Source organism: Hydra vulgaris, chromosome 14 (genome assembly GCF_038396675.1).
Source record: "Hydra vulgaris chromosome 14, alternate assembly HydraT2T_AEP".
Lineage (NCBI taxonomy): Eukaryota > Metazoa > Cnidaria > Hydrozoa > Anthoathecata > Hydridae > Hydra > Hydra vulgaris.
Window position 1 is genome coordinate 31,461,470 of NC_088933.1, and position 13,630 is coordinate 31,475,099.

Sequence of the window (13,630 nt, forward strand, 5' to 3'; positions counted from 1 at the left end):
CAGCCAACCTCCAACCATTATCACATCGTCGTAATGTTGCTTCTCTTTCTCTTTTCTACAAATACTATAATGGGCACTGCTCTAAAGAGCTAGCGTTTCTTGTGCCATCTACTAAAATTCATTCTCGTGTTACTCGTCATTCAATTAAGTCTCATCCTTTTTTCTGTGACTGTTCCTAAGTGCTCCAAAAACTCTTATTCCTCTAGTTTTTTTCCTCGAACAGTTCTTTGGAATTCGCTTCCTTCGTCTTGCTTTCCTGATTTATATAATTTGCAATCTTTTAAGTCGTCTGTTAATCGTTATCTTGCTCTACAACCTTCATCTTTTCTCTTCCAGTAACTTCCAACTCTAATTAGTGGTTGCTTGCAGCCTTGTTGGAAGTGAAGATTATAAAAAAAAAGAAAAAAAGAAAAGAATTTTTCTGAATTAATAAAAAAAAAAAAAAAATTAGCTAAAAAAATAACTAAACTAATTTAACCCCTTTAAAATGACCTATTTCGCAATAAAACGACCTATTTCGCAATAAAAACTTAATTATAACCTATTTAATTTGTTTGTAACAAGGTTTTTTGATGCACAAAACTTACTAAAGGATATCAAATTAAACAGTTTTGTTGACCTGTTTAGATTTTTAGCTAAAATTTGGCATGGTACTTGTGGTTTTTTTAAAAAGTATGAATTTGCACTTGAAAAATCATCATCAACAACAAAATACCAAGATATCGAACTGGCTAGAAATAAAAATTTCTTAAACGAAATTCGTAACATAAAAAATTGCCTACAATAAATAGCATAAAAAAAACAGAAAACAAATATATATATATATATATGTATATAAAATGTTAAAAATAAAATACTGATGTTAAAGTTTTTAATAAAAAAAAAAAAAAAAAACAAGAATTTTTCCTTTAACTATTTTAATAAATAGAATAAAATTTCACTAGATTTGCTGAAATTTCACTAGATTTGCAAAATGTTACTAAATTTATTATATTTCTAAATGTTGAACTTTTTTATATACGATCTGTTAACTTTATACACGACCTGTACTTTAAAGTATTTACATATCATGACGATCACGTACTCAGAATAAGAAGGTAAACTTGATCTCAGGTTTAAGTTCTGTTGTTGCTACTGACAGCACAATAACGATTAATTGAAACTTGTTCGCTTTGTTTTACGTTTAGGAAACGCGCAATCTGTTCTCGAGAAAGTCCTAAAAAATATAACTAATTAAAATTGTTAAATTTAATAAACAAAGCAATACATAAAAAATTTGTTTGACCTTTTTTTTTTTAAAAAAGTCAAATAAATTTTTCAACAAAAAATTTATTCAATACCTAAAATAGCTTAGGAAACGGCCAAGCCCACTTTTAAACCCATCTTGTAGTTGGGCGTACACAATCCACAATAACCACCACACTTACCAACAACAAATTGATTGTCCTATAAAATATAAAAAAAAAAAGTTAAATATACTTTTTACATGTTTTCAGTGATGTCATGTGACCTTATATTGTTATTAAAAATTTCGTCTCGATCGCATTTTCAATATGTAACAAATCTACCTTGTGTCTTTGAATTTGTTGAGAAGTATGGTGACCCTGTGATACCCACTCAACATCGTCAGCAATTCGAAATCCAGTCTTTTGAAGATTTATCATAAAGCTTCCCTGAGTACAATTAACTTTACTATAGCAATCGCCAGCGGTTGCGTAACCAGGAGGATTTTGTCCGAATTGATCTGCAAAGGTTTTGTCTCCAACTAAAAGAAATATGAATAGGGATAATAATGTTACTTGCGTAGATAACATACTGAAAAAAATTGCTACATGAAAAACTTTAAGAGTGTGATGGTTAAATCGATTATTATAAATATTATATATTTGTGTTATAATTTTTGATATATTTAAAAAAAAAAGCCTTAAAGTTTTTAAGGTCAGCAATTTTGAAATTTTCAAAAAAATTGCCGACTTCGTTTCTGGTAACCTCTTTGGTAATCTGTTTTATGGTAACCTCTTTGAGTCAAATTTTTTTTGGCGACCTCAACAGTTTGAATAATATATAGTTTGAATAAGTTTGAATAAATAAATATAGTTTGAAAACAGTTTGAATAAATAAATTATATATATATATATATATATATATATATATATATATATATATATATATATATATATATATATTTATATATATACATATATATATACATATATGAAACTATGCTAAAACAGCTGTTCGAAAATAAGCATTAGGGTGTTTCATATTTTATTAATTTTTGAAATTAAATTCGCGAATCGATTTATAAATATAAATTTATATGAAAATAAAATTGAGCAAAAAAAAAATATATATATATAATTTTTAGGGTCCCCGCCAGTTCAATTTTAAGCAAAAATGTTGGTGTTTTAAAATCCTGGCGGGGACCTTAAAATTTATCCTATAAAATTTTTTATTCTTTTAAATATTTTATGTTGGATTAAATATTATTCACATAAAAGAAGGATGTTGAAAAAATTAGGATACGCCTCCGAGTTATAAAATACGCTACCGAGTTCTAAAATAGATTTTTGTAAAGAAAAATTTGGATTTTTCACCAATTTCAGAAGATTCTGTAGAATAATTTCTTAATTCTTTCAACATGCTCCTTTTATGTAATTAATATTCAATCCAACATATATTATTTACAAGAATAAAAAATTTTATAAGATAAATTTTAAGGTCCCCGCCAGACATTTAAAACACCCAACATTTTTGCTAAAATCGAACTGGCCAGGACCCTACAAATTATATATATATATATTTTTTTTTTTGCTTTAACTTATTTTCATATAAATGGTCAATTTATAAATCAATTTGCAAGTTCAATTTCAAAAATTGATAAAATATGAAACACCCTAATGTGCATTTGCCAGCAAGCCACGCTAGAATTAAATAATTTTAAGCGTGTTTTGTAAAAAATATTAGTTCGGATTTATAAACCAAATTAAAAAAAAAAAAATTACTTTTATTGTAACATAAAACGTTTATTAGATCTAGGCTAAAATCCCCCCCCCCCCCTTGTATTAAGGACTCGAGAGTAGATCTTTTAATTAAGCCTTAACTTTATGATGCGCAAGTCATCTAATTTCTTGTAAAGTACCCCATCATCTCCACTATTTTACGTTGCGTCACATTTTTTGTAGCATTAATCCATAAATCTTAGAAATTTTTAACATTATTTGCACATTTGCCTCTTTTTCTCAAAATTTCACAACCACCCAGTAAGATTCAATAACTCGCTGATCAGGACAGTTTGATAGATTAGCATCCTTTGGAATGAATTGACTCATTTACCACTGCATTAATTTTTGGAACAGTGGAACTATGCCATATCCGACCAAAATAAGGTTGGTTGTTTGTGCTTTTTAATTAGAGGAAGAATTTCATTTAAGTACATTTAAGACAAATTTAAGTACATTTGAATTTCAACTCAAATGTACTTAAATTTGTCAAAAGCTTTTAACATTTCGACTCCTAATAATATTGATTACCTGGAAGCATCGAGTGATTTTACAATAAGTTTCTTTTTACAGTTATGTTTTCTTTATAACGTTTTATAAGAACTCTAACAGCTGATTTTGGAACTTTACATGCTTTTGAAATCATGATATATGTGAACAATGGATTTTCTATGTAAAATTTCAATTTTTTTTTCAATTTTTAGACTCTTTGCTTGACATTGCAAAAACTAATGAGAAATAAACAAAACTAAACCCACTCACTAAAACAAAACTAAACCCACTCACTAAAAAACTAATTATATCATCATTATAAAAAAAAATCATTACAATTGATCAAGTGGTTTTTGAGAAAACTCAATTTAAAACCATCCAAATTTCAACAGATCATGGTGATATTATATTATACAACCTTTTGGTTTGAATTTTACCCACTGATACCTTTTACATATTACAGAATTTCATTAACAACAAAACAAAAAATGAAAGTAAGGAAATAAAAAAAGAAAAAAAAAAAGAAAGAAAAAAAATGTGATCTAATAAAAATAATGAAATAGAAAATAATGACAATTAAATAATGCAGCCAAAAATTTACACTCTTTAGGCTATAAACAATTAGATTTTTACAGTTAATTCATGGATGTCGAACAACTATTATGCAAATCATTGAGGTAATCAACATGTTGGGGTTTTTACTAAATACTACATACTAATTTGTTTTTTTCTTCTTTGAGAACATTAAGGAACGAAAATAAGTTGAAAATAGATTTAGTTATTATAAATAAAATATTTAAATAAAATATTTAAAAAAAAAAGTGTATTTGTAACAAAGTAAAATCTATTTTTACAGAGTTTTAGTTTTAAAAATATGTTTTAATTAAATTATTTTTATTTGTTCTGTTTTAGTATAAACTGTTTAGCAACAATTTTAGCGATGTTGTTTCTAGGTATTCCAGTGTACTATAAATAATAGTAATAATAATAATAATAATAATAATAATAACAATAATAATAATAATAAACTTAGATTCAATTTTTTTTAATCGCTCTGTATATTAAAATAAATAAAAGTTAAAAAAGATTTAAGGTAAAATATCATCTTAATCATTTAATTTTATAAATCAATCAATTGATTATCTTATCATTCCATTAATCGATTGATTATCTTATCATTCCTTCAATCAATTGATTATCTTACCATTCCATCAATCAACTGATTATCTTATCATTCCATCAATCAATTGATTATCTTATCACTCCTTCAATCAATTGATTATCTTATCATTCCGTCAATCAATCGATTATCTTATCATTCCATCAATCAACTGTTTATCTTATCACTCCATCAATCAATTGATTATCTTATCATTCAATACAAATAAATTGTCTAATTTTCTCAATTAAACAATCGAAGTACTAAAGCGCTTATATCAATTGTTGCGAATCAGTTTACGTTTACATATAGTTTTTAATGGAATAATATTAAAACAAATAAACAAATATAAAAATATATTTTTAAAAATATCTTACGTATAATGACCATATTCCGAATGTCTAATCGCAACTTTTTAAAAAAGCTTACACCTGATGCAGTATAATCAAAACAGTTAGGGCATGAAATTTGACGCCTTCCATTTTCAGGACATAAGAATCCTGGCTGCAAACGTTTATTGTAAATCTCAGCATAATTTTGCTTTTTATCTGCTATTAACGTAATGTATTCTTTAGGGTTGTTTCGGTGCATGCCTAAAAAAAGAAGTTTGCATCTATAAAATCAAATAGCAATAAATAATGAATAACTTATAAAAACAAAAAACTGAATAAAAATTATTATAAAAATACAAAGCATATAAAAAATCTTTATTAATATAACCTAATAAATTTTTTTCCTTGAAAAATTATGTGAGATATAAACAAAGAAATTAGGTGAAAAAAAAAAAAAATTAAATTGTAACCTTCACAATAAATACTTAAAGCTTTGTTTTTTATTAACAGTGTGTGTTCACCATCACTATATACACTAAATTTCTTTTGAATGTCTCGACATGTACGCAACGGACAATCTTGAATATTACAAACTTTAAAATTTGGAGGCATTAGATCCTCATTACACTTGAATGTTGGTTCTGTTATATTATCACCATTTATACATTGAACTTTTCTATATGTTTCACCCACACCACACAATAATGAACACTAAAAAAATAAAAATAATACATAATTTTATTAAAATATTTACTTAAATATTTTAATAACAAATGATTGAGACTCCAACAATTCAGTAATAGAAAACTGGGATTTGTTTTTTTTTAAATGTTTTTTTTTTTTTAATGTTTATTTTTTTCCCTACATAGTATAAACTTCACTGATTTTTTTTTTGAATGTTTACCTAAGACTCAATTAAACATGATTAAATTATAAATTCAATTAGTTGGAATCCAAAATTTGAAAAAAACTTGCTAAATCTTTAAATAAATAAAAAATACAAGTTTTCACGATTCATATGCATGACGAGATTCATCATGGAGAATTAGGACCTGATGACGAGATTCATTATGAAGAATTAGGACCTGATGAAAACATTCAGATAAACAGTTACTATAAGACCAAAATATTTGTAAGAATAAATTGGATCATTTTGGCGGTAACAATAGTTTATTTTTTTTCTTCATATTTTTAGGCACTTTACTCATGTTTTTTCATGTAATTAGTATAACTTAACTCAATCATAGCTGTTACATCACAGCTTAAGTTGTGATGTAACTTTTATCAATTCATGCAATTCATATCCTTTTCTTATTGTAGAAAGAAATAATTTCATAAAAATTTTTTTTTGTTCTTACTTTTAGATTTTACAGTTTTCATTTTAAATTTTTTCTTCACTTATTTAGATTTTGCTGGGTTTTTTATTTTTTTTTTCAGTTTTTACTTTAAATTGTTACATAGTACAAGCATTGTAAATAAAATATAAATATTTTAAATTATTATTTTAAATATTTAGTTGATAAAAATCCTGAAATCCATGAAATCTTGATTATGATATATATTTATGTCAAGAATTTTGTTATAAAATATTAAATAAAACTTACCTCACTCCATGGACCAACCATCCACCTAAAACTACTGTTACACTTTGCAATATTGCATACTCTCCTAACAGTAATATTTTGATCAGGTTTACATTCAGAATCTGGAAGAATGGAGCCTGCTTCCCCCTGACAATAGATATTTCGCAACTGAAAACCCCCACCACATGTAACAGAGCACTATGAAATAAATATTTTTACGTTGCAAATCTAGATATAATTTTTTTGTGATTAATTTGTTATAAATCAACAAGTTAAAAAGTTTATTGAGTTAAACAAAAAAAATTAATACCTCTTGCCAAGGACCAATTTGCAAAGATGGCGGACAAGGGCGCTCAAAACAATGCTCTGAAGATTTTGGTCTTTCAGTATGTGAACAATAAAGTGAATTAACTTCATTTGAATTCTCATTTACACATACCACTTTTCTTGTTTTAAATGAATAACCACATGATTTACTGCATGCAGTCCAATCCCCTAATATCCATTTATAAACACGATGCTCTTTGATACAATTTTCAGTGTCACATTCAATTTCTTCAGCAGGCTTATCATCCAGGTTGCATAAATTTGCATCAATAACCTGGTTATTTTGTCTGCATTCGACTACTCGTTGATGAACACACGATGAGTCACACTTAAAAAAAAAATTCAATAAAAACAACACAATTGTTAACAATAATTATCAATGACAGCTTGAACAGCAGCAGCTGAGTCATCAACTTGAGTTAAACTTTTAAAGCAAGATGAGCCTTCAAATGGTTTAAAAACACTGATAACTTTCAATATTCTTATTATAAGTATATGCTGGCTGTAGTAAATAAAATAACTTGGTGTACTGGCTGTAGTGAATAAACTGATACTGATATTATACTGAAATAAAGATCAGCAAAAATAATTGTAATAACATTGTCTGTGAGTTTGGGTTAGGGTAGATAAAATCTACCTATTAAAAGATCTTTACAATGGTCTCAAATTATCATTATTATTTTTTTTTACTTTTCAAGACACCTAGGAAACACCATAATCATTGTTTTAACATAAGCATGGATTAATAGTGGTTCAATATTGTATGTCTTTTAAATGACACTACTAACTTATAGGAAATGGTTTATAAAAATAGAGCTGCATTTTTTATTAGTACCTAAAATTTTAAAAATAACATTTAAAATAAATGATAATTATATAAATTTATGATTTTAATTAGCATACATTGTATTTCTATTAAATACCTTGTTGTATTTATGTTTAACACATATGTTTATACACATGTCAGTCTCAAATAAATTATTTTAATAGATCAGTATTTTCTATAAAACAAAAAAGTTGCTTTAATATGCTAGGTGGATTATTGGATTCATAATGCACACAACTTAACTTACCACCAGATATACAAAAAATTCTAAAAAGATTTCATTAAGGTAATTAAGGTATATAGCGTTATATCATATTATAAGTATGGTAAGTGAAAAGATTAAGTACATAGATACCCATTACATCTCTGGTATTACTGCATTCAACATGCTTCTCCATGCAGCAGTTTTTTTTGTCAATGTTTGTATTGTTTGTCAATGTATGTATTTGTTGATTTACTACAAAAATATAAAAAAAAGTTTTGTAAAAACCGTTAGACCAAATCTTGGAAGAACTTTTGCATGAAATGATAAACATTTAAACTTTTTCCATTAGAAATGCGCCCCTCAATTGTCAACTTTTGCAATAAGTAACAATAATTTTAACTAAACTTTTTTAAATTTTTAATAACTATCTAATCACTAAAATGCCAGTTGTGCTTTATAAGGATAAAAACTTCAAGAGACTACCAAGAAAACAGGAAAGAAGCTTTTTAGTAAACATAATATTTTTTGTGCACAATGTTTAAATAAAAATGTAAACTTAGTGTACTAAACCCATTAATAATAAACAAAAATCTGACTTACAGCTCCCCACTCATATGAATACCATACAGGACAAATTGATTGGGTACAAGGTTGCTTATCATCTGGTTTGTTACTTAATTTTAAACAATGTTTTTCATCTAATAGATTGCCATCTAAGTCTTGACAAGAAACTTCACGATACTGACTACCATTACCACAGAGCACATCACACTGTAAAGTATATTTAATAATTAATTGTTAATAATAGTTACAATATTAATAATATATTTAAGAATAAAGAATATATTTACATAAATATAAACATAAAATTAAACAAAATTTTTAAAGAACTATTGAATAAGTAATAAAATCCCTATTTTTTTCTAGTCTCCTTGAGCTCCAAAAATATAAGGAGACTTTTAGACTAAATTTAAAGATTTTAAGTCATTTTTTTTGAAGCTAAAATCTTGGAGCCTATGGCTATTATTTTAGATAAATTTTGGAGTCTTTATGTAAAGTTCAAATTGATCTTTGCACTCTAAAATTGTTCATTTTAAAGTAGGTAAGTAATAAGGTAGTTTTCTCTCCTGCAGAAGTGAAAAAGTTTTCTCATTAACTTCACTTATTGACTAATTTGTAACCAAAATAAGCAATCAAAGAAACTTTTATCAAGTTTGAATTTTTAAACAAATTGATCATTTGGGAATGTAAATGAATGCTCTTGAGTTTCAACAACAACAGCCTTTTATCTCCTGACAACTTTTTCAGAAACCCTAAAAGTGTGTTTTCTTTGTTAGATGTCCTAATCAACAGATATAGATTATGGTGCATTTCGGAAAGTTTTTGAGATTATTAAATCATTTCTTTCTGACCACTTAATTAATATTGTCTTTAAATGCCAACACTCTTCTTCATTTCCAGTAACTTCTGGGGTACCTCAAGGTTCTACCCATGATCCTGTTTTCTTTCTAATCTACATTAAAAAATATTCCTGACAATCTTACATCAAGAATTATTAAGATTGTTGTTAAATATTAAGGTTGCTTCTTTTTATCAAGCTCACCATTTTCTTACTCCTGATTCCATTCTCTACCTCTAAAAACTTTTTATTGCCCCTGTATGGGCTGGTACTTCTAATGATGCTCTTTCTCTTCTAGGCAAGGTCTAAAAAGGCATTGTAAACGTAGTTGGACCTGCTCTATATGCCAAATTTGAGCCTCTATACCATTGTCATAAAACTAAATCTCTTTCTCTTTTTTTACAAATACATGGTTGCTGCTTAAAGGAGCAACCATCTCTAGTTGTTCCATTAACCAAAACTTATTTTCAATTGACTCGACATTCAGTAAAGTCTCATTCTTTAAACGTATCTCTCCCTGCATGCTCTAAAAACTGCTTTCATCTAGTTTTTCCCTCACATTTCAACCCTTTGGAACTCTCTCCCATCTTTATGTTTTCCTGACTCTTACAAACTACAACTTTTTAAATCTTCTATCAACCATTTCCATGCTCTTTAACTCTATTTTTTGATTTCTAGTAACTGTTAACTTAATAGTGATTGCTTGCAGCCTTGTTGAGAGTGAATCAGATTAAATAAATAAAAGATAGTCAGTTAACTTTATTGTTTGTTCCGAAAAATTCTTGATTTTGTGATATAATTTTTCTGTTTTGTTAAGAAAGTTTTTGTTGTCAAGTTCTTATTTTCAGAGTTGTCATGTTTTTGAAATCAGATAAATATAAACTAAGGTTTTTAATATATTTTTATTAGTGTTTTTATTAACTCTCTCAATTACACCATAAAAATAATATTAAAGTTGTTTTATAAAAGATTAAAATTACTAAACTATTGTTATACAAAGAGTAATTATAAATAAACGATGACGAAGTTTGTTTAACAATCGAAGTTAAACAAAGTCGAATATTCATTAAACTTCAGTTATGAAGATTAACAAGTAGTGTTATTCATTAAATGAATAATATCATTCCTTAAGCAAATGTTTTAACTTGTTTCACTGTGCAGCGGCATTGTTTGTCAAGGTTCGTGTTTTGGATTCATAGAGTTGAGAGACAGTTATAACACAATTAAGTAGCCTCCTCATCTGTAGTGGCCTTCTCGGCCTTGGGGAAGTGAATTACCAAAAAAAAAAAAAAAAGAAGAATAGTACTATTTGTTAAACAACTAGTATTAAATCCTTATAAAACTTATATCATCAATCAAAGGTTTTTCAAAAAATCAAACAGCCATGGAATTTAAGGTAAATTAATTTAATAGATAAATTTTTGGTTAATTAGCTAGCAGTTTAACATAAAAAAATTTAGAAACATATATATAACGTAATTTTATGACACTGTTCTTGTTAACGTATTATTATGATACTTGCTTATAATTATTACAACTATTTTTATTCACTTTTTAATTTTACTTTTTATTATTACTATTATTTTTTATGCTGTTATTATTATTATTTTTTAGCATCACTTTTTAGTATTTTGTTATACATAATTATACATAAACATACACATATCCAAAGCAGAATTGTAAAATTGTGTTAAATAACTTTCCTCTAATTTTCTAACCTGGTTCTTAATTAGTTTTAGTTGACAAGTTTAAGTATCATAATTGAAAAAATTTTTTGGTTAATTTAAAAGAAAATCAATTATTATTTGAAATAAAAAATGTTATTATTATTATTTAAAAGACTCTATACAACATTTGTTTATCCACAATTGGAATTTGCGATACAAGTATGGTCTCCTTACCTCAAGCAGGACATGGAAAAATTAGAAAAAATTCAACAACGCGCAACAAAGTTAGTTCCAGCTCTGAAGAAAGTACCATATGAAAAGAGACTAGAAATATTACAACTAACAAGTTTGGAAGAACGACGTTTACGTGGAGATATAATACAACAGTACAAAAATCTAAATTGGCATGGTATAGCTAATTGGATTAATCATAATAACTCGGTTATTGTAAATAACAAAAGTAATTATGATCTGCGCGGTCACTGTCTCAAACTCAAGAAAACCTATTGTAAAAGCAAAATATGTTTTAATTTTTATAAAAATCGAATAGTGGAGGCTTGGAATGGTTTACCTCAATTAGTTATTGAAGCTGACTCAATTGATTAATTCAAGAATAGACTAGATGCAACAAACTATTGCAACGAATTTATCTTAAGACAAACTTTTTAAAAACATTAATTTAAATAAATTATACGCTTGAATTAAGTAACAGTATAGCTATCATAACACAATCTCTTCTGTTATTGTGTTCCGCAATTGGTAAAACAATTGTAACAGCCTAACTTTACTATTATTATTATTACTATTATAATTTTGTTTAATGAATAGTAATATTCATTTACCAAATTTGTTAAATGAACTATTTATTAAACGAACAGTACTATTTATTAAACAAACAGTACTATTTGTTAAATGAACAGCACTATTTGTTAAACGAACAGTACTATTTATTAGATGAATAGTACTGAGATTTGTTAAACAAATAGTACTAAGATTTGTTTAAGAAAGAGTACTATTTGTTTAAGAAAGAATACTATTTTTTTAACGAATACTACTATTCGTTAAACAAATAGTACTCTTTGTTAAACTTCAGTAGCAAAGTTTAACAAATAGCTATTTGCTATTTGTTTAATGAAAACACTATTCGCTGGTATTTATTTATAAATCAAGAAATTAATCTAGAATATAAATTGCAAAAAAAAAGTACAAATCAAATAAAAACAGTTTAAACAAAATAACACAATGCTTTTTCTCTTTATTTTAAATAATGACTCATAACAAAAACTAATTAAGTTCTCACTGTATCCCAAGGTGCTGTTACCCATAAGGAATCTTCACATCTGATTGATTCACAGTTTCTATTAAATTCAGGTTTATTTGATTGGTCACAAGCAGTCATGTTTAATATTTCCCCATTTTCTCTTTGACATTGAACTTGGCGAACTTGATATCCCAAACCACAACTTTCAGGATAAAAACACTTAATAATAACAACCAGATAATTAGCAAGAACCAGATAATCAGTAAGAACCAGATAATTAACAAGACAAAGTTATGTCCTTGTTTTTAACAAAAATATAACAGTTTTGTACAAAAATAGAACAATTAAAAAGGACAAGTAAAAAAAATGAGGAAAAAAATTAACAAAATTATAAGAAACAATTACTGGCATCCATTGACTAAAACTCCACACTGGACATGGATCAAGATAACAAGGTGATGTAATGGCAGGTGTAGCTGTTTTATTGCAATAACCTGAAGAACAGGTTATATTACGAATAGTTACACCCTCACCACATGAGACAGAACACTAAAAAAATTTTTTTGACTGTTTTTTATATATTACATTATTTTATAATTACATTATATATGTATACATATGTAATGTAAATATAAAATATGTATATGTATGTATATGTATAATGTAATTATATTATTATATATGTATAATGTAATGTATATTATTATATAATGTATATATAATGTAATTATAGATTAAATAAACTAAAATACTTGTTAAAAGCTCTAAAAAAAATCAAACTTATTGATTTACAACATTGTCACTACAACAACATAGTAGCTGTTACTACAGCAACAAAGTAGGTGATACTACAGCAACATAGTAGCTGAATGATTCTTAATAATAAATGTAATTAACAAATACTAAAACTTTATCGACAGCTTCTCAAAGTAAAATAAATTAAAAAAAAAGGAATTTTAAACTTTTTACCTGACTCCATTCAGATATAATCCATTCCATAGACTGATTTGAAATATTTATATCCAAAATAGACTGACTGCATTCCAGAATATTGCATATCTGGAATTCCTCTAGACGTATCTCCTGATTACAAAATTCATTTTTAACAACAGTTTCATTAAAGCTACATAAAACCGTGCGTGTTTGAATTCCTTCACCACAGGATTTTGAACACTAAAAGTTAATTTTTTTCAGGATATGAATCAGAAAGAACTTAAATAATGGTATTTAAAAAAAACATTTCAACAAACTTTATTAAAATTAGTCAACTAACTTTTTTCTAATACTAGCTACTAAAATGTTAATGAACTAAAATGGTGAGCTATGGTAAAGTAAAAGAATAGTGAACTAGTGTAAAATAAATGAAAAGGTAGTGAA

The 13,630-nt window shown here is 26.4% G+C and overlaps 1 protein-coding gene across 2 annotated transcripts in view; it reads right to left on the minus strand.

Moving 5' to 3' along the window:
* Positions 1 to 900: 900 nt before the first annotated feature.
* The window catches only part of LOC100200521 (A disintegrin and metalloproteinase with thrombospondin motifs 9), a 51,016-nt gene continuing 38,286 nt past the window's right edge, over positions 901 to 13,630 (minus strand). For both annotated transcript variants that reach the window (XM_065818204.1, XM_065818205.1), the window contains 11 exons: positions 13,223 to 13,426; positions 12,659 to 12,802; positions 12,293 to 12,472; positions 8,527 to 8,697; positions 6,879 to 7,223; positions 6,590 to 6,766; positions 5,456 to 5,696; positions 5,031 to 5,246; positions 1,569 to 1,765; positions 1,341 to 1,446; positions 901 to 1,216 (listed from right to left, as the gene is read on the minus strand). In XM_065818204.1, coding sequence (XP_065674276.1) covers positions 1,351 to 1,446; positions 1,569 to 1,765; positions 5,031 to 5,246; positions 5,456 to 5,696; positions 6,590 to 6,766; positions 6,879 to 7,223; positions 8,527 to 8,697; positions 12,293 to 12,472; positions 12,659 to 12,802; positions 13,223 to 13,426 — 1,971 coding nt within the window. In that variant the 3' untranslated portion in view covers positions 901 to 1,216; positions 1,341 to 1,350. The remainder of the gene's footprint in view (positions 1,217 to 1,340; positions 1,447 to 1,568; positions 1,766 to 5,030; positions 5,247 to 5,455; positions 5,697 to 6,589; positions 6,767 to 6,878; positions 7,224 to 8,526; positions 8,698 to 12,292; positions 12,473 to 12,658; positions 12,803 to 13,222; positions 13,427 to 13,630) is intronic.